This window comes from Rutidosis leptorrhynchoides, chromosome 11 (assembly GCF_046630445.1).
Source record: "Rutidosis leptorrhynchoides isolate AG116_Rl617_1_P2 chromosome 11, CSIRO_AGI_Rlap_v1, whole genome shotgun sequence".
NCBI classification, from domain to species: Eukaryota; Viridiplantae; Streptophyta; class Magnoliopsida; order Asterales; family Asteraceae; genus Rutidosis; species Rutidosis leptorrhynchoides.
The window spans coordinates 6,200,247-6,223,409 of NC_092343.1; the positions used below are offsets into that span (position 1 = coordinate 6,200,247).

The 23,163-nt window shown below is 31.3% G+C and overlaps 1 protein-coding gene across 1 annotated transcript; it reads left to right on the plus strand.

The window, feature by feature from the left end:
- Positions 1-2,190: 2,190 nt before the first annotated feature.
- Positions 2,191-5,413, plus strand: LOC139877273 (uncharacterized). Its single transcript, XM_071864682.1, has 3 exons — positions 2,191-2,679; positions 3,125-3,412; positions 5,375-5,413. The coding sequence occupies exons 1-3, from the start codon at positions 2,191-2,193 to the stop codon at positions 5,411-5,413; spliced, it is 816 nt and encodes a 271-aa protein (XP_071720783.1).
- Positions 5,414-23,163: the final 17,750 nt, after the last annotated feature.

Below are 23,163 nucleotides of genomic sequence, written 5' to 3' on the forward strand. Positions count from 1 at the left end.
AAGTCAATGTTATATGAAGATACAGATGGAAATACACCCTTTAATTGAAGTATACTCTTTCCTGTATACAATGCTATACGTAGATATGTACATAGATACGTACAGGTAAGTCAATGCTTTCTTGTGCTCCCTTGAAGTATACTATTTGGCTAAAAGTATAATCGTAATATATAAATATAGTATTAGGCTCCTAATTCCTAAGCTAATCACAACCAATAAAACATTACGTAAATTACAAAGTTGGTTAATTATAGATTAGAAAGTGAATGACACAGGTACCAAACTAAGACTTGAGATGATGAGGTTTCAAAAGAAGCAACTGATGTACAGGTTGACTTCCTTTGAAAAGATGACTGTGTTTGATCGATAAGATTGCACCGTCCATATCTTAATTTATTTATTCACTTGTAGTAAATTATATAAACATGTATGGCGAGTGCAGATATAAGCATTTGGTTTCCATAAATCGTATTATTCCTTAAATCGGTTCCTGAATTGGTTTCCCCATACCGAACAGGTACCGATACCGAAAATACCGAAATCGAAAATTCACAAAACCAATAACCGAAACCGAAACCGAATCCCTGTCGGTACCGATTATCGGTACAGGTAACGATTATCGGTACCGGTACCGGTATGGTACCGGTTCGGTTTCGGTATTTCGGGATTTTTGCTCATCCCTAGTTGTTAGTACTAAAGGGAAGGAGAATTTTTGATGCAATAGTTAGAAGACTCATCATTTGGTAAGTGGATGTTCCGGTCCTAGACTCCGCGAAGACTATTAACTTGAAAGTGTAACGCCCGTTTTGCATAATGTTATGTAAATGTTATGTTTTGGGTCAAGAAACTAAATGGGTATGTACATTAATTTAGTAAAGTAAATGTTAACGTTAAAGTAATGAAATTTTCGTTTGTTCTGTCTACCATGATATGTGTTAGTGGTACTAAACAAGGGTATACATGTACTCGGTACCAGGGTTAGTAAACTGCATCAGAACCATTTTGGTTAGTCGTGCGCGCCGCGCACGGGGTCGGGAATTGATCAAAAGCTCTGTAAGTCTGAACTTTGTGTGCGCGCCGTGCACTCTTAAGGGGTGCGCACCGCGCACTGTTCACTATTTTTTTTAAAAAAAATTCGTGTCAGGGCGTTTCATCTCACCATAAACGGAAGGTGGAATGACAATCCTTGTGAAGTTAAAGATGCTATCCGAAATCATTTCCAAAAAATCTTTGAATCAAGGGCAAGTGATCGACCCAAAATTGTATTGTGGGGTGATAGTATTTCGGTGGCAGACCACCCTGGTTCGTGTACTAGGCCTGGCACCAGTCGGCCCAATCCTGTTACTGCTTTTCAAGTTGGGCCTGATCAGGCTACTAATTCTGTGGCTGGTAACAGCCGACCCTCCACTGCTACTGCTACTGTTTACGGGCCTGGTGGGCTGCCAGATTCATCGAACTACTGCCCAGGTCTGCTGAAACTTTCTGAAATAGAAGCATGCGAGCTCGAATTACCATTTTGCGAAAAGAAATCTGGGAAGCTATTAAAGATTGTGGTGGTACGAAAGCTCCGGGCACTGATGGTTTTAACTTGAGTTTCTACAAAAAATATTGGGACACGATAAAAGGTGATTTGATCAATGCCATCCAACGTTTTTGGGAAAATGGTGAGATTTCAAAGGGATGCAATGCATCGTTTATTACCCTTGTTCCAAAGGTTAAAGACCCAAACTCTTTGAATGAGTATAGACCGATAAGCCTAATTGGTAGGTATTACAAGATTGTTGCCAAATTGCTCTCTAATCGTCTTAGGAAAGTAATTCCAAACCTTGTAGGCTTCGAACAAAGCGCATTCATAAAAGGAAGGAATATTTTGGATGGTGTTCTTATTGCAAATGAGATGATTGATTACATAAAACATAAAAAGTTGAAGTGCCTTATATTTAAAGTCGACTTTGAATAAGCATTTGATAGTTTGAGTTGGGAATTTTTATTGGAGGTTATGGGCTTCAAGGGGTTTGGTAAGAAATGGCGAGGTTGGATTCTTTCTTGTCTTAGATCCGCTTCGATCTCGATCCTTGTTAACGGGTCACCTACTTCCGAATTCATCTTAGGGAGGGGGTTAGACAAGGCGACCCCCTTTCTCCTTTCCTTTTTATTCTTGCAGCCGAGGGTCTAAATGCTTTAACGAAAATGGCGATTAATAACAAATTATTCTCGGGTGTGGAAATCGGAAAGGACAAAGTTTGCATCTCGCATCTTCAATATGCAGATGACACGATCTACTTTGGTGAGTGGAGCCCTCAAAATATTCGAAATTTCATCAAACTCTTTAAATGCTTTGAACTCAATTCGGGCCTCAAAATAAACTATCGAAAAAGCAACTTATTCGGGATAGGAGTTGATCATCATGAAATCTCGTTTATGGCAAAGTGTTTCGAGTGTAACACAGGCTCTCTACCATTTAATTATCTTGGACTCCCGATTGGTGCAAACATGAAAAAATTGTGTAGTTGGCAACCGATTATTGATAAGTTCGAAAAGCATCTTTCGGATTGGAAGGCACGTTTGATTTCTTTATGTGGACGTTCGACACTTGTTAAATCGGTGCTTAATAGTCTCCCGTTGTACTTCTTCTCGCTCTATCGTGCCCCGCCGTGTGTGATAGATAAACTTGAAAGTGTGAGACGTTCTTTTTTTTGGGGCGGATCGGGAAAAGATAAAAAAAAAAATTGCTTGGGTAAAATGGGATGATGTACTACTACCATATGGGGATGGGGGTCAAAACTTGGGCTCCTTAAAAAGCAAAAACTTAGCTTTGATTGGCAAGTGGTGGTGGAGGTTCAAAACCGAATCCTCCTCCTTGTGGGTCAAAGTTATTTCGAGCATTTATGGGGCATCGGGTGGGTTGGGCGATTTTGATAAACTTCCTACTTCCACATATAATTCTACTTGGGTGAATATTATAAAAATAGGTGCGAAGGTCGACGACATTGGTGTTCCTTTTTTAAAATCCTTCGTCAAGGCCATTGGTAGCGGTTCAGGTACCTCATTTTGATTCGACACATGAGTTGGTAACATGCCATTTTGTAACAGATTCAAGCGATTATTCAAATTGGAATAAAAGCCGAATACAACGATTGCGGATCGATGGATTTGTAATGGGTCATCATGGGGTGGGAATTGGGAATGGGTGCGAAGTCCTAGAAGCCGTACGAGTGCTGAATTCGATGATCTTACAGCAGTCCTACGTGGTGTATGTCTTGTTCCAGATAGAAGTGATTCTTGGCGTTGGGAAGGCTCAAAATTTGGGGTTTTCACAACAAAAAGGCTCACTACGTTAATTGATACAAAAACAATAATCGTTGGTCCTAATGCGGTAGAATCATTGAGAAATAACTTGGTTCCAAAGAAGGTAGAAATGTTCGTTTGGAGGTCGAGAAAAAAACGTATTCCAACTTAATTGAGCTTGACAAACGGGGAATCGATCTCCACTCCGTTCGTTGCCCTCTTTGTGACGACGAGGTGGAATCGACCATGCCTTGCTCTTTTGCAAACATGCGTTCGAGGTTTGGGAAAAAGTCTTTAAATGGTGGGGTTTAAACATCTTCACTTTAGCAAGCTTAAATGAAATTCTCCAAGGCGACACAAGTGTTGTAATGTCGGATTCGGGCTTCAAGATTTGGCAAGCGGTCCTTTGGTCTACTTGTTATCTCATATGGTGGAATCGAAATCAAATGGTCTTTAATAAAAAATGTTGGACCTCTCCGGTTGCGCTTTGTAAGATACAAAGTAAATCTTTCGAGTGGATTGCAAAAAGATTCAAATCATCTCATATCGATTGGCACTCTTGGCTTCATAATCCTATTGCGCTAGTTCTTTAAATTGTATAAATTCGATGTATTTTTCTCATGTTAGCTTAACGACTTGTTTAGTTAACATTGAACCCTTCGAGATGTAACGTTGCGAGTTTATATTTAATAAAATTATTGCTTTTCAAAAAATAAATAAATAAATCATATAATACAGTGTTGAGTTGTATATTTGAGCCTCTTTTAATTTTGAGCCGTGTGCGAAGCAAACTTTACACGCCTCAAAATTCGATCCAAAATCCGCCCTTGAATGGATTGACAACACCATGAAGGATGTTTGTTATTTAGCTTCATTTATGTCGATCACATCATGCATGGTCCTTATATATGACCATGATTATGTAGTCTCTCCCTCACAACTCAATAGAAAGACGTTTATAAATGTAACATACATGTTAAAAAAAACTTACATCGAAAAAGCTAAGGCCACAACTCCAAATGCATGGCAAAGTTTGGCGTAAAGTGTCGTGCTTCAATTCTTGAAACTCGAGCAATCAATCATGCACTCGCATAATATTATATTTCTATTTCTTTTCCTTTACAAACTTTGACCGAAATCGTCACGTACTTTATGAACGTTCATTCCACTTCATCACCTTTTCTTAAATAACATAAGTTGAACCAAGATCGGGAGAACTGATCAATCTTTACCTAGTGTTAAATTATCATGTATATTAATATTAATATAACCACTCAGGCAAGCCAAATCATTCTTTAGCTACTTAGTTGTTCAATAAAACACACCACTCGAGTTCGATTCCTGACTATATATACCAAATCATTCATAAACGGAGTGTGAGTAGAGGGTGCGCATAATGCGCAATTCACCCGGTACTAGATCTCGCGCTCGGGAGTCTTGATTACCCGAGATTTACCCTCTATGGGATAGTCAATTAATGTGCTCGTACATATAGAAGTTTTCTCTCGCTAATTCAAAATATTAATATTATTTCATTTAAATATAGGTAGAATAATGTTAGATTCAATCACATCTAAATATTATAATATATTACTAGTAAATTAAAGTAAATATATCTAAAAAACGTTACATAATATCACATTTATATTCTTCGTTCAAGTGTGTATATTTGCTTTGTTAATATGTAATTTATTATGTTCACATGTATAAAGTCTATAAAGTTTTAAATCTTCTGGCTTTTTTATACAAGTAGTTTGTAAGGTTTTACGCTTCCGAACCTTTCTGGTTCGTGTTTGAAGAACTTTTTTTGAAAATGGTTTTTTTTTAGAGTAATCACAGATATGGTTTTTCAAACAAAATATTTACAGAAATAGGTAAACCGATGATTTAATCGCCGGTTTGTCAGTTAAGGGTCCAAACCAGCATTTCATTTGCCGGTTTGGCTCCACGTAAACCCTAACCGTATAATTCGTACCACTTCTGGCATCATACTGCAAACCGACAAATGAAATGCGGTTTGGACCCTGATTTTTACCTGCATTTTTCAATTTTTCAGTGTATTATTACCGTTTTCCTGTATTTTCAGCTTATTACTACTGCAAAGCTGCAACCTATCATGTCATAGTTTGAGTTTGAGTTTGAATTTGAATTCGCTAGCAAAATATTGTATTTATAGAGTTAAGATTGAAATCAATTAATCTCAAAACCATAGTGATTACATGTTTCTTTAATCACTAAAACACCACATATTACTAAAACACTAAAACGCTATTATATTCATCACATACAATGACTGAATTTACTGGTTTTATGGTTCATTTTATTTGGGGTGGTAGAATTACATTTCAAAATGGGTGGTTAACTGGTGATGAAACATCACTTAGACACAGTTTTTCACTATATCAAAAGATTAATTGCATGCAGTTAAACGAAATGACTTATAAATGTGTGGGTGATGATCCAATTAAAGATGATTATGTGAAATGAATACTTCAGCAATGCATGTCCGACTGAAATTCACGACGATAGGTCTTTGTAATCGATGTATTTTTTGGCTAGTAAAAATCCACATTACATTGGTCAAATTGAAATTCAGTTTGAGCAAGTCTTTTTGACACAAGGATCCGATTTTGTTAATCAGTTACAAAGTTTAATTCAGTCTTCTCAAATTACACAAATCGGGGTCGGTAGTGCATCCACATCTCAATCAAGAGGTGTGTTTGTAGATGAAGATGATGAGTTGGCTGAAGAACAAAATGAAGAAGTAAATTCCGACAATGGTGCGTCAACAACGAGTGAAGGTTCGGTAGAGAATTATAGTGTTGAAGGTGATATATATATATAGATGATCAAAACGTGATCGAGAGACCGATCCATCCTACCGTGAACCATCATTTCAGGTTTCTTAATGTTGAAGAAGATTCTGATCGACCTGCATTCGATGAGGATGACGGGCTAGGATGAGATTGTTATAACGACGACGGTGTAATTAGAAGACGAATGGTTGTTAGAAATAAATAAGAACTTGTATCCGCTGTTAGGAATTGGAATATTGATCGATGGAGATAAATTTTTGTTGAAGATAGCAGGCCAAGTTATTATAAAGCAGTTTGTTAGAGTAATCGTCCATCGCACAAATGGGACGACCAGTTATGTTGCTACGGATGATAGTATATATTTTCTATTTATTGGCTTTAAGAAAAACAAAAAACATCTTTTTTATTTCTACACAAATGTTAAAACGGTGATCTTCAACACATGTGTTGACCAAATCATGTATAAAAGTGTCGGCAACAACATGTGTCTCAAGAAGATCGCCATCAATTTAACTGGTAGGATTGTAAAATTGCAATCCTCCAATTGAGAGTCCCAAAGCAGTGTTGAAGGTATCCATATCCCAGCAATATGGTATACCTTTCAACATAAACCTAACATTCTTGTTTTCTTTAGAAAATGAAAAATGATGATAGAACTCACGTACACAATCAGGGTATATAGAGAAAATGTCAGTTATGATACATAACACTGACAATTTGTCACACCCCCCAAAATGGACCAGGGGTAATTGTGACCAATCATATCATAACACAGTTGTATAAACGAGAACGACTTTATATGAGACTTTTTAAATAAAACCTTTGTTAATAAAACAGCGGAAGCAGTAATACATGTTTACATTATTATTAAAACGTAAAATAAATGTTTATGAACTAAAATATAATATGCGATGTGGAATCCATGCAAGCATCAAATCTATCATCACAAAGTTGCAAACAGCTAGCTCAAACATCACCTGAGACAAAACATGCTTAAAGTGTCAACCAAAAAGGTTGAGTGAAATTCACAGGTTTATAAATAATATCCAAAGTTTTAGACCACAAGATTTAGTTTAAAGTTGATTGAGATAGAAATATCAATCTAAAAGTGTTGCTGCATTTTGTAATATCGCTACTAAACAAGTTTACCCTATGACACCTTGTACTGTCAGTGTCGTGGAATCATTATTATGTAACCAAAGACCAACGGTCGAATGGTTAGAGACGTTATTCTCAATGGGCCTACTCACAATAATTAAGTTTGCATTTAAACGTAGCAATTAACGATATTACGGTAGGGATTTAGCATGAATCAAAGCATGACAGCATAGTTAACAATTTAGTACTTGTGTCTAAGCGTAAAACAGTTATAAAGCAAGCATGTGTCTCACCCCAAAAGTTATAAAACAGTTATGAAACAGTAAAAAGTGGGGCTATGAAGTTCACCTTAGTAGCACAAAAGAGTATTCCACGAAAGAATTGAACGAAAGGACGTGACCGAGATCTCAACCTAGAGATAGAATGTATGATCAGACATTGCCTAACAGACAATAGTATATAGTACTATATTGATAGTAGTGGTTCACTAAAGAATTTCCATTTTCGGAAGGTTACTATTTATGAAAAGTTTCCACTTATAGTAATTTTCCAATTTTAGAAAGTTCGGGTTAATATTTAGCAAGACGTTGTATAACTTTACTCAAACTTCGTTGCTATCAAATAAGTCAGGAATGACCAGATGTAACCGGGGCCCAGGACTCTTGACCAGAATCTAAGTCATGGCATTCGAGATCCACAAGCTTACCCATAAATGGCAACCTAGACATCATTCACTTACGACCGTGAGTAGCGATGAAGTTCACATGAATTGTACATTATCTTTGATTAACCTTCACTTTAGGTTTATATGTTATATTATATTTATTAATGTATTAACAATTTGATTATCTTATATTATATACTATAAGTTAGTATTATTAAATTAGTATAGTTATAAAATAAGTGTTTATTAATAATGTATTGTTATTAACTTACATTATAATCATTATACTTTATTATATAGTATACTTAGTTATTAACCGTAAGTTATAATAATAATATTAATTGAGTATATGTAATATACTTATGTTAATCGAAAATCATACTAATATATGTTAATTAGAATATTAATTTATTAAATATTATATTTATAATTTTTATAAACTTAGTTAATTATATAATTCAGTAGGATATTTTATAAAAATAATTTTATCAAGTTTTTGTATTTATTTCCCACTTTTCTTTATATATATACTCGATTTATATTAATCAAATTTAATTAGGTAATAAATATTAAATTGACCTAAATAAATAATTTTATATTTTTTACAGGTTCTATATTATGTAAAAATGTTATAAAAATTATTAAATAAAATTTTATATCAAAATATTATTTATTTAATGTTTTCTAATTATTTAACCATTGTAATCGGCCTATAATTAAATAAATAAGAAAAATAATTTAAAATTAATTTTTATATTTTTTTAAAGTATCTAGTAATGCTACTAATCATATAAAATTTTATAAAAATATTTAATACACGTTTGTATTTATTTTGTATTTTCTTTCTTATTTCTCTCGGTTTAGAATAATGAAAAAGTAAATTATTTTTAAATACTAATCTTCCTATTTATTTAATTTTTATAATTTTTGCTTGTTTATAAAAGTATAATAATCTCAAAAAAAAATTATAATTATTTTTATTACTATTTAATATTTTATTACAAATTTTATATTGTTTTTATGTTTAAATACTACATAATTCGTATTTAATTATAAATAATATTTCATAAATTATAAAAATTATTTTTATACATCATAATACTTATAACACTAATTATAACATGTAAAAATAATTTATATATATTAAATTCGAATTTTTAATGAATATACAAAAAAAAAAAGCAATTCGATAAAAAATATAGAAAATACCTCAAGTACTTTCCCAAGTTTGTGAGAGAGTTTTTCTAAAGATTTGATACAAGTTTTTATGAAATGGAAGTGGGTATTTATAGGAAAAAAATGGTTAGTGAAAAGAAAAAATATAAATAAAATAAAGGTGCCAATTTTGACAAAAAATAAAAACATGTTAAAAATGTTTTTAATAAGTTTTTGTTTTTAAAAATATTTAGTCAAAATTCATGGGCTCATTATTTAATTTATAAAAAAAATCTCTTTTTTTTATAAGCTAAAAATATATATATAATGATTAAAATAACTTATCATTTAATTAATAATTATGTTTCATATAGTTTTAAATATAATACGCATTAATATTAATATTAACTAAAGTTATTTTATATAATTAGTGTAAACTTTAGTTAACAAAAAGTGTCGACTAAAAATAAATATTTGATCAACGTCGAATTTAATTATATATTACGTATGGATAACAACCCTATAGGCAAATTAGTCAATTCAAGTATGGAAATATGAGGGTTGTTATAGTACCTACCCGTTAAAAGAAATTTCGTCCCGAAATTTAGTTGTTGCCATTAATCGGTGTTGTTCGTACATAGACGAGGATATTTACGTTTTATTTGGTTTTCACGTTCCCAGGTATGCTCGGGGCCTTGCGTGAATTCCAACGGATAGAATATTGTTCTGTTTCAAGAATTAAAATCATACATACCATAATTTCTACAAGTTCTTCTACGAAGTGCATTTTATTATTAATGCGGAGATCATTCAAAATGATGATGTTATACAAGTCATTTCAGTAAATTGGATATATAAAATGTGTTATGAATAATATCGAGCTCATTTAAACCTTGAGCGTTTATGCCACCACGCTAGGGTAGACAAAATAGAGAGGAGTTCATGAAAATCATAGTCGTGAAATTTGATAGAGATCATCATTGTTTACAACAAGAATATTGTAATGATGAATATAAGTTGAAGAATAAAGTTTTATCACTATTGAATAATATGGATAGAACGATTCGATTATAGAAACAGTATAAACGAAGCTATCGTAAAAGAGTGAATGAGTAAATTAAATGTTCGCCTTAACTTTTGACGTAGTCACGATTGATTTCCGGAATTCAAGGGATTAAAGGAAATCTTCGTAATCTATAAGATTTGATTATCCGGTATTTACGGAATTTTGGGATTTCTTTGATTAAATGCGATGAATTGCCTCGATTGCTGTGTTTGGAAATTTTGCTATAAATTAGCTTCTTCCGTTTCATTATCTTCACCACTTCTATACTTTCTTCCTAGATTCATACTTCCAAAAGATTTGTTAATATGCTCAATCCCGTATTGATATTTGTTATTATATTGACCATATATGCAGTTATGCTTCTTTTTCTTTTACCACCAGAGGAATCTGTTTACTTCTACTATGCTCTTGGGGTTATAGTGTTTTTAATTCTCCCGTGTCTTTATGTTGCTATACGCATTTATATGCACGATTTGTAATTTCCGTGTTGTTATCGGGCTTTGTATTTTCCCTTATATGTCGGAGCTCTTTACCTTTTTATTCTGCTCTTGACTCTAAGTTAAGCGAGTAATGGTCCAGAATTTGTAGGTATGAAGTTTCGAATGAACCTAATGTTCTAAGCGTAATATCACGATTTGATTTGGTAAATTACCAGAATTACTGAGGATAGAACTATCAAGAATATATGTTCTTGATATGTTCAGAGATTAGTAGAATGTAAGAGTCGTGTAACATGGCAAATAATGATTATAAAGTCTATGAATCATCATCTTCCATTAAAAATTTAGCATGACTTACTGTAATATAATCACGTTGGCCTGACGTCATTATATTATACTAACTCATGCTTCAATTTCCAACATTTCTTCAAAACATTTATAATTTAAAATTGAATTTTACTGAATATAGAAACTAAAATAGTTTCCTTTAGAAAGATATCGCAAAGATATACTTAATTGTGGACAAGAATCGTTATGAAAATATCTTCAGAAATATAGAGGATATTTATAACGACATTTTGGAATTTCTAAGTTCGAAGGTTGATGAAGAAAAATTTTCCGCAAGCTTTTAACATAACTTCGGAGCAAGATATTCTCTAAAGATTTTATCGGATCCAGAATTACCTGGATACTTTGAATATAGGGTTTGGTCCTTGTATTTGTCCTTGGTCTCCTCCATGGTTAGCTCAATCCGTTTTTCAGTTCCAAATTTTCTTTTGAGCTTTTCCACCATTCTTTATTATCAAACTTTTGGCCATTGAGACCATCTACAATTTTGCTGTTTCCTCTGCATTTAATGCAGCCATATTTGATTCATCGGTTATCAATCCGAGATGGTTTCAAGAAATTTCATTTTTAGATGATTAAACGCTGATTGTAATCGTCAACGGTTCTAATGGTTGATGAATAGGCGTTGTTGATTTCAAAAGTAATGAACGATAATTTCGGTGGTTTGATGTGATAATTCATCATAGAATACGAATGAATATAATTCATGAATTTAGTGATCTTTAGGAAGATTACACTTGCTAAAGCTTTACTTGGATTCCGATATGTCCAAATCAGAATAGGTAATTAAATTTGTATGAAAATGGTTGTTCTTTAGTGAATAGATACATATGTGGATGTAAGTAGTATAGTTACTAATTGTTGAATCAGAATTTGAAGAATGTACAATGTAAGATATTGATGTGAGATATAAATATTTCTCGGGTTTTACCTACCCGTTAAAATATTTTCACAATTAACAGTTTGTACAAAAGGATTTTTAATTACAATCTTTATGAAGATATACGTTCATATATGTATTCTTCACGTATAATATAGATTTAATGAGTTAATATACTATTAAAATCATTTGATTTGCGGTTGAAGCGAGAATAAATAATCTTCAAAACTTGAGAGATTACATAATCATCGCAGAATCTTTCTTTAATGAAGTTATGAATCAATACTCCATCGTTCATTGTTATTGATATACCTCGGTATATGATGTTGATGCTCGTGGAATTCTTGTGAAATTCACAAGGCACGAATGATGTTTTCTAAAGAGTTTTGAGTACATCGAAAATGAAAGTGTAAAACCAAACATGTATTTGAATAATACACTTAGTTTATTATGAAATGGAGTTTATTGTGATGAAGCAGTGATTAACGAGAAATGTATATCATAGCATATTAGTGATATGAATTAACCAAGTAGTACATACTATTTAAGATTCACACGTAATAGCTTAATACGAAAAGATTTATTATTGTTCCAAACCATATATATATATATATATATATATATATATATATATATATATATATATATATATATATATATATATATAAAGTATACATATATAATTTTCAGGAAGAATGAGTCAATACATCTTAACTCATTATTACTAATATTCCTTGGTATCTATGGGGCATATGATGTTGATATCCGAGGTACAGATTATGGTGTTTGTTGAGGCGTGGGATGCAGATGTTGTTGGTGGTGAAGCAGATGTTGTTGGTGGTGATGCTGATGGTACTGGTTATGCTGCTGGTGCTACTGCTGGTGTTCGTAGGTTTCGCACCATATTCTCCAGAGCCACCACTCGAGCGCGAAGCTCGTTGACTTCTTCTATTATTCCGGGATGATTGGCGGTTCGGACAAGTGGATGAATAAGATCTAGAATTTTAGATATTATATATTCATGACTGGATATCCTGGAAATGAGGGTGAAAATAGTGTTCCGAACGGGTTCGCCGGTAAGTGCTTCAGGTTCTTCACCAAGAGGTGAATTCGGTTGGTGGAAGGGATTACCTTCTTCTTGTCTCCATTGATTAAGTTTACTACGAACCCATCCCCAATTCATCCAAAATAGATGATGGCTGATTGGTTCGTTTGTTCCGGTTACGCTGCCATTGGAGCTCGAGGAATCAGTTGAGAAATCCATATTATGTGATTTGAATTAGGATTTGATATGAGATTAGTGTTGAATACTGGATGATATATTCATCTCCTTGAATATGTATATGTAACAAAAAGATTTCCGTAATTTACGGAGGAAATTTAGGAAAAGTGTTAGACAAAGATTATTGGGATAGATACGATAAGATATAATAAGATATGATGTGTCTATACTCTAATAATGACAGTATGACGTGTCTAGATGATAAGTATGTAATCTGATAATCTTTTGATTAAAGATTTTCAATTCGTAATGACCTATTCAGGTCCAGGGGCTTGAGCTATAGGATCCTTTAAATCAGTAATCCAAACGCTTTCTATTCTATAGTTTCGTAGACGTCATCCGTCAGGAAATTTCAATGATCAAAACAACAAGAAAGCAAAGAAAGTAATGAATATGAATAGTGATGACATTATAATGTCTTTGAGATTCTCGATAACTCAATGACATTTTCTGGTTCGCAAACCGATGCATAAAGGCATAAGGCATATAGGTACGTGATATAACAGGGAGTTATATACGTTTGAGTATGAATAGTAACAAACATAGGAGTTTTAAAATTCATGGATAATATTTCATGTAATACATATGTAATACACAAACCATGATAGATGACTTAGGAATGTCAAGAATTTCAGAAATCATAGTGTCACATTTAAACGCGGTGGCGTAATTGGATAGTACTTAGAAAAGTGAACAGAGTTCTTAGATTGGCTTGGCATTCTAAGATAAGTAAAGTTTCTAAAGTATAGTGTAGCATTTAACAATTAAAGGCAACAATTAAAGGCACTATAGTCAAAGGAAGTTGTAGTCCTATATTGCTAAGGTACCTAATTGTATAAGGCACACTTAAAATGCAATCCTAGTTCTCTACAACAGCCTGCTCTGATACCAATCTGTCACACCCCTCAAAATGGACCAGGGGTAATTGTGACCAATCATATCATAACACAGTTGTATAAACGAGAACGACTCTATATGAGACTTTTTAAATAAAACCTTTGTTAATAAAATAGCGGAAGCAGTAATACATGTTTACATTATTATTAAAACGTAAAATAAATGTTTATGAACTAAAATATAATATGCGATGTGGAATCCATGCAAGCATCAAATCTATCATCACAAAGTTGCAAACAGCTAGCTCAAACATCACCTGAGACAAAACATGCTTAAAGTGTCAACCAAAAAGGTTGAGTGAAATTCACAGGTTTATAAATAATATCCAAAGTTTTAGACCACAAGATTTAGTTTAAAGTTGATTGATATAGAAATATCAATCTAAAAGTGTTGCTGCATTTTGTAATATCGCTACTAAACAAGTTTACCATATGACACCTTGTACTGTCAGTGTCGTGGAATCATTATTATGTAACCAAAGACCAACGGTCGAATGGTTAGACACGTTACTCTCAATAGGCCTACTCACAATAATTAAGTTTGCATTTAAACGTAGCAATTAACGATATTACGATAGGGATTTAGCATGAATCAAAGCATGACAGCATAGTTAACAATTTAGTACTTGTGTCTAAGCGTAAAACAGTTATAAAGCAAGCATGTGTCTCACCCCAAAAGTTATAAAACAGTTATGAAACAGTAAAAAGTGGGGCTATGAAGTTCACCTTAGTAGCACAAAAGAGTATTCCACGAAAGAATTGAACGGAAGGACGTGACCGAGATCTCAACCTAAAGATAGAACGTATGATCAGACATTGCCTAACAGACAATAGTATATAGTACTATATTGATAGTAGTGGTTCACTAAAGAATTTCTATTTTCGGAAGGTTACTATTTATGGAAAGTTTCCACTTATAGTAATTTTCCAATTTTAGAAAGTTCGGGTTAATCTTTAGCAAGATGTTGTATAACTTTACTCAAACTTCGTTGCTATCAAATAGGTCAGGAATGACCAGATGTAACCGGGGCCCAGGACTCTTGACCAGAATCTAAGTCATGGCATTCGAGATCCACAAGCTTATCCATAAATGGCAACCTAGACATCATTCACTTACGACCGTGAGTAGCGATGAAGTTCACATGAATTGTACATTATCTTTGATTAACCTTCACTTTAGGTTTATATGTTATATTATATTTATTAATGTATTAACAATTTGATTATCTTATATTTATACTATAAGTTATTTTTATTAAATTAGTATAGTTATAAAATAAGTGTTTATTAATAATGTATTGTTATTAACTTACATTATAAGCATTATACTTTATTATATAGTATACTTAGTTATTAACCGTAAGTTATAATAATAATATTAATTGAGTATATGTAATATACTTATGTTAATCGAAAATCATACTAATATATGTTAATTCGAATATTAATTCATTAAATATTATATTTATAATTTTTATAAACTTAGTTAATTATACAATTCAGTAGGATATTTTATAAAAATAATTTTATCAAGTTTTTGTATTTATTTCCCACTTTTCTTTATATATATACTCGATTTATATTAATCAAATTTAATTAGGTAATAAATATTAAATTGACCTAAATAAATAATTTTATATTTTTTACAGGTTCTATATTATGTAAAAAATGTTATAAAAATTATTAAATCAAATTTTATATCAAAATATTATTTATTTAATGTTTTCTAATTATTTAACCATTGTAATCGACCTATAATTAAATAAATAAGAAAATTAATTTAAAATTAATTTTTATATTTTTTTAAAGTATCTAGTGATGTTACCAATCATATAAAAATTTTATAAAAATATTTAATACACGTTTGTATTTATTTTGTATTTTCTTTCTTATTTCTCTCGGTTTAGAATAATGCAAAAGTAAATTCTTTTTAAATACTAATCATCTCATTTATTTAATTTTTATAATTTTCGCTTGTTTATAAAAGTATAATAATCTCAAAAAAAAATTATAATTATTTTTATTACTGTTTAATATTTTATTACGAATTTTATATTGTTTTTATGTTTAAATATTACATAATTCGTATTTAATTATAAATAATATTCCATAAATTATGAAAATTATTTTTATACATCATAATACTTATAATACTAATTATAACATGTAAAAATAATTTATATATATTAAATTCGAATTTTTAATGAATATACAAAAAAAAATTCGATAAAAAATATATAAAATACCTCAAGTACTTTCCCAAGTTTGTGAGAGAGTTTTTCCAAAGATTTGATACAAGTTTTTATGAAATGGAAGTGGGTATTTATAGGAAAACAATAGTTGGTGAAAAGAAAAAATATAAATAAAATAAAGGTGCCAATTTTGATAAAAAATAAAAACATGTTAAAAATGTTTTTAATAAGTTTTTGTTTTTAAAAATATTTAGTCAAAATTCATGGGCTCATTATTTAATTTATAAAAAAAATCTCTTTTTTATAAGCTAAAAATATATATATAATGATTAAAATAACTTATCATTTAATTAATAATTATGTTTCATATAGTTTTAAATATAATACGCATTAATATTAATATTAAATAAAGTTATTTTATATAATTAGTGTAAACTTTAGTTAACAAAAAGTGTCGACTAAAAATAAATATTTGATCAACGTCGAATTTAATTATATATTACGTATGGATAACAACCATATAGGCAAATTAGTCAATTCAAGTATGGAAATATGAGGGTTGTTATACAATTAGTTATGATACATAACACTGACAAATCTTCAATTTGCTCGTATGCGATTTCATGATCTTCTCTAGGCTCAGTTCCTCTTAAAAAACAAACTCCATCGAGGATTGTCCTGTGGGATATTGGAATTTGACGACGACGATTCATAGTCAGAAAAACAAAATGTGAAAACTCATAGTTTGAGATACAACTTGAATTTGACAACAACACTCACTATTACTGTCCGTTTAAATAGAACTAAAAAAAAATTAAAGTAGCATGCAAATTGGTTTTTAAAAGCTCTGTTTGTCAGTAAAAGGAGCCAAACCGGCAATTGAAATGTCGGTTTGGGTGTTTGTACGGGTCCATAGCCAAAACCCTGATTTCGTATACCAGTTTCGTATGAAAACACACAAACCGGCAAATGAAATGCCGGTTTAGTGTTCAAACTCACAAACCGGCTATTCATTAACCGTTTTACCTATTTTTATAAAATAAAATAAAAAATTAAAAACTATTTCTGTAAAACCTATTAATATATTACCATTTTGAAAAGAAAAAAAATCGTGTTTGAACCATATCCATTGTATTGTATATTGTATATAGAAAAACTGGATATGTAGATCATATTCTCTCCATATGAATAGTAGTATTCAATGCGTTTCAAATTTTGGATATGTAGATCATATTCTCTCCATATGAATAGTAGTATTCAATGCGTTTCAAATTTATAGTCCAATGTTTTTTTTGAGTGTTCAAAATAACTTCTCCACAACTATAAATAAATAAGAAAAAGAATACAATTCTTATATACCCTTGATATGTACATGTAAAACAAAAATGTAGATAAAGGATAATGAGAAAAATGTAAAGGCAATAAAAAGGACACATTAACAATGATACTTTCTTAATTAAACTACATGTTTTTTTTTTTTCCTTTTTCTTGTTACTAAGAGTGTTGGATGGAGGAGTGTTGGATGGAGGAAGTAGTAGTATCTGTTTATGTTTGTGTTGGTCAAGGTTAGACTAAGTAGTTTGTTCTTGTTAAGGCTAGCTATATCATCATTTTGTAGCAAAATCAATACATATATTCAACTAATTTTTATTTTCTTTGATTAATTAACTTTCGATTTTATTGTATTTATGTATTATGATTGCGTTCAACTTTAGCTTACTTTTAAAAAATTTAATGTTTTCTACAATATGTGAGAATAAATTAAAAGAAACTTAACAACGACTTCCTTGTTCCTCAAGAATATGATAATGAGAAATTATATATATCTTTCTTATAAGATACAATACATAATACATATAACAAAAACATCTAGCTAGCATTGATTGGATCTTTTATAGGTTTGCTTACATATGAAAGTAACAACATTTCGACCATTTTGATTAGTTTCTTGAGCAAGGTGTAAAGCAAAAAAGCTACAAAGGTTGAAATGCAATTGCAAGATCGAACCTAAAGCTTCATTTAGATTTTAGAGAAAAAATGATGAATCTTTTGGTCAAATTTCATGGATCTTTGACCAACATTATACTGCAATAAAGTACAGAACACCTTTAGATTCATCATAGAAATAATGTTACTATTAGAATACAAAAATAGATAAAGAAGAAGTTATAAAGGTGTAGATAAAGAACGGCCCTTTTGTGCAAAGAATACGCTAGATAAGTTCGTGTTTGATTGGGTTTCTTGCTTTTTATAAACTACGACACTCATTAGAATTTATTGATCGATGACAAAATTTAAAAGGAGTTAATAAATTGGCTCTATTTTCAGGCAGATTTTTAAACCCATGAAAATCTGATTCTACAATTTTCATGGCGTCTTTATTTTATTTTCATTTTTATTTTTATTTTTATTTTTATCCTTACTTTTTTTTTTCTTACTATTTCTTAGTTTTTATTTAAAAAAAACAAATTTCCTACTTTTTGGTCGGAGATCCACTCGGAAGCAATCTCCTTATCCGTCGAAGAAAGACAGGGATGACTTTCTCTACTTTTCTGGGTGGTGAAATGACATGTTTTTATTCTCGGGTAGGGGAAGGATTGTCTACATCTCACCTCCCCCATACACCACTCAGGTGGTATTAGGTTTTGTTGTTGTTGTTAATAAATTGTGGGACTGCTAGATGCATGAATGGGTATATTCAAGTGCTTTTATTTGTTGGGACATTTTTATATAAGCAAATACGGTTTAGTCGCGATCAAGTCATTTTTGAAATTATATATGAACACTTTCTCACATAAATATTACTCACACGATATAATCTATAATTATTATTATTATTATTATTATTACTATTATTATTATTATTATTATTATTATTATTATTATTATTATTATTATTATTTTTCTTTTTATTTTTTAAATTTTTTAAATTTTTTTTTTTGTGAAGGAGGACTATTCTCCGCTTAATATGTAAAATTTAAAAGTTTAAAATTGGATATATACCTTAAGTTTCAAAAATAAAAGACCAATGCTATCTATGCTCACTCATTATTCACACATAAAAAATTCACTCATTGAGTTACTTAATGACAACGCGCGTGATGTTCACACATACAAGAATTGATAACTGATAATTAGGGGCGGCCTAACGGGGAGCACCCTGATCGATCGTTTGGGGCACGAATTTTTTCATGAGGCTAATTCTTTATATATGATACAATTGAAGATTTGAGAAACTGGAGAATTAAAAAAACACTACTGAAGCAGGATGACGAAGCACAATAAGCATAAAAATAAAAATCAATGACCGCATAAAAAAAGAAATCAAAATCTACCAGCATTATAGCAAGGCCCAATTCGTTAGGATATATGGACCTTTTTTCACCTCGTTCTAGATACTTAAATTTTCGGGACCTACCAAGGATTGGTCGGCAAATGGTATCATCTCAGAATATCAAAGTCAAAGCTTTAATTGGATTTCAAAAAGACTTAGAACGACATCGATCGAATGGCACCACTGGTTGATAAACTCAAGCTTTTATGTCTCATCAAACAATCAACGTACCTACACCGGTTAACTTCGAGCTCAAGTTCATCACATCATCTGCATAGATGTGGAAACATCTTGTTTAAATTGTGTTAATCCTAGTTTCAAGCGGCCTGCAGAATGTTTTCTTCGATGAGCTGGCGCAATAGGGCCCAATATGTATACTGTAAATATTTACTTAAATAATATAAATACCTTCTTGGTTTTTTTTATTTAAACTCATTTTATCTTATATGGTACTCCGTATATGGTATGGTATACTTGTAACTTATACGGAGCAATAAGTAAGTTATTTATTGTAACAATTTGTTGCATGAATTATTGGTTAGATGATTGCACGAATGGATAATATTTTTATTTTAATTGAATTATTAAATTCAAAGACTTAATTAATGGGTTCATGGACCATAATAGTAAGTTATACGGTTTCTCTTCCCTTGTGATGTCATTTTCCTTTTCTTTTGTTTCAATCATCAAAAGCTTCTAACTTTACCTTTCTCTTTCTAATTTAAAATCACGTTACAATTTACAATTACATTTCTTAACAAATGTTCTCACCTTAATGTTGTAAACTCTAGATACAATGTTTTGTTTAAAGCTTGATGATGTACTAGACGTAAGAGCAACAATTTGATTTTTATTGGTGTACTCTAAAGTGAGTTAAATTTCAACGTATCGTATCGTATCGTTTACGTCTAGTTTTGTGCTAGGATGCTTGAATCATTTATGCCACGAGGCAAAATGTACGTATGTCATTACACTTTATCACCTAAACCTTTCCTTTTAATTTGACGGCCTTCATCATAGAAAAGCAAAAAGGCAAAAGAAGCGTGAAATGGAGAAGAAAACGTAAGAGAAAAAGAAGAGATGATAGAATTCTTTTAAGAGAAAATGACCAAGATGTGTATATATCTTTTATTGATTATTGGACGGTGTCGATTATCCTCATGCTAGATATCGAACACCTAAATTAGTAACTACTATCAGGATCACAAATCTGGGACATCATCTACTATTAGAAACTACTAAAGTAAGGGACAATAATTTTGAGATTTTTTGGATGGAGGGAGTAATGAATGATATAGTGATTAAATAGATTTTACTAATACATTTCTCACATAATATATCCATTGATATTCAATATTTTTGTCATGAGCCCATATTGAGATATTGCATCACACTTTATAGTCTATCTTTAAAATAAAAAGAAAATTAAGACGTTCGAAACTTTAAATAGAGAAAGAAGAGTGGGTATAATATTCTAAGTGAAAATGACAAAAAGAAGGCCATTATTTATTGAATTATTGGACGGTGTGTTAATTATTCTCGTGTTAGAATTCATATATTAGAGACTTAAGATTATAAATCAAGTTGATTAATCAAGATACATGTTAGTTGAATTAGTCACTATTCTTCTTTAGATGAAATTGTTGTTTGGTCAATAATAAAGTTGAAAAATATCACCATCAATTGTCTAACATGCAAAATTGATATAATGGGTATAGGTGAATGAAATATAAATATTAATAAATTAAAAAATTAATAGTTCTAATCTAAATTGGATGGTAATTTATAAACACTCATAAATTAATCATACATCACTAATCAACCATTGTGGAATAATATACAATATTTTGAAAATGTATTAAATCAACGACCTTTAAAGAGGAGAGCATGTTTAAATTGGATATAAAAAATATTGCAATTCACTTGGAGCCTGTTTCAATTGGGCTTTATAGCCAACCTATACTATTTATTGGGCCACCTACTTCCTATTTTTCTTAAAGGTTCTCCTTTACCGTAAGCCCATAACTATTTACTCCACACCCGAATATCGTCACTAAAATCACTCAATTCATCATTGGTCGCCGCCCCCATAGACTCGTCTCCATTCATCAATTTAAATAGATAGACGAGGTGCGAACCACCATCAAGGCCTCTCTCGCCACCGTTATTTGAAAGGAGTGCTACACTTAGCGTAGCATGATATGCACTCCATAAGATAATATACATGGTGTGATAGATGTCTTTTGAAAACAATGTTTGAAAATACGTTTAACTTTCACCAATTTTTAATACATTCAACTTTCAAATTTTTTATTGTATGTGTTCAACTTTTAAATCTTTACTATTGTATGTATTTTATATGTTATAACAAGTAAGCTTTCAGGTCACCACAATTTTAAAATTACAATATTAGTCCCTTATATTTGTAGATATTGCATCATTTGTTTTTATTTTAAAATCACAAAACAAGACTTGTACATGATGCTTGAAAGCTTGTACATTTTAATACTAAAAAAAAAAACAAATATGAACCCCAGATCTAATGTGATTACGACTAAAATGACAATTTCTTTATCAAACACAAAAAACAAAATTTATTTAATCAGATCCAAACGTAAAACCAACACACCCACTGCCGTCGCATGCAATGACCATCATCGTCGTGCTGCCGTCGTTAATCTCCGATGATGCCATCGTCGACGTCGCTGTTGAATAGTGATTCATTTCAAATAGTAGATCTCGAAACATCATCGCCTACTGACCATAATCTTAAACTTAGAAAGTAATTGAAAAAAATTGTAGGAGAAAAAAAAAAGAAAAAATTTGAGGAATTAGAGGAAGAATGAGAGTTTTTTACCTTTTCTGGTTAAGAAAAAAAAAAGCAAAAGAAGCAAAAGAGAAATGACTACTCAAAATTAATCTCATGAACAGCTTCAAACACTTATGCAAACTGGGCAAATGTCAGAAAGTCAAAGTTTTAGTGGTATAGAGACCGAAGAAAGGTTATGATTTTGAAAAAAGATGATTGAATTTAAAAAAGTGATTTTAGAAGATGATGAAGATGATTGAATTTAAAAAGGTAGGATAAATTTGTTGTGATCTTGAAATTTAGGGCTCGAAAAAAAAAATTGATGCAAATCACAATGACTAATTCAGTAATTTTTTTTTTTTTTTTAGGTATACTCATAACAATGTGTGAGGGAGAAACTTATAGAGAGAGAAACAAATGGGGAAACAACTCAACGTTCGATTACCAACCGAGGGAAGGAGATGACGGCAAGGATGGATGGAAGAAACAACGAGGGGCACGCAGAGGGAACTATTACAGGGATCGTCCGACGAGTGTTAATCATTCATCTCTTACATCTTTCATGTTTTACAATTTTCCAGAAACGTGGGGTATTCAGATCTATGGAAGGCGTTCAACAAATGGGGATTGGTTAAAGACGTTTACATTGCCAGGAAAAGACTTCTAAACGGACACAGGTTTGGATTTGTCCGATATGAAGGTGTCAAGAATGTGGATTCGATGCTGGCCCAACTCAACATAATCCAAATTTTAGGTTGGGGCCTTAGGGCATTCAAGGCCAGAGAGAGAAACGACAGATCGACGGGTAACAAGTTCGGATATAATGATCATAAAAATAGATCTAACATGATGAAGGAAGAAGTGATTTGGCGAATGAACATATCCAAAGAAAACA

Coding starts and splice junctions, on each gene's coding strand:
- LOC139877273 (XM_071864682.1), top strand. CDS start 2,191: ATGGCGATTAATAACAAATTATTCTCGGGTGTGGAAATCGGAAAGGAC. Junction 2,680..3,124: donor TGATAGATAAACTTGAAAGT/GTGAGACGTTCT, acceptor TTGGAATAAAAG/CCGAATACAACGATTGCGGA. Junction 3,413..5,374: donor ATAACTTGGTTCCAAAGAAG/GTAGAAATGTTC, acceptor CTGTATTTTCAG/CTTATTACTACTGCAAAGCT.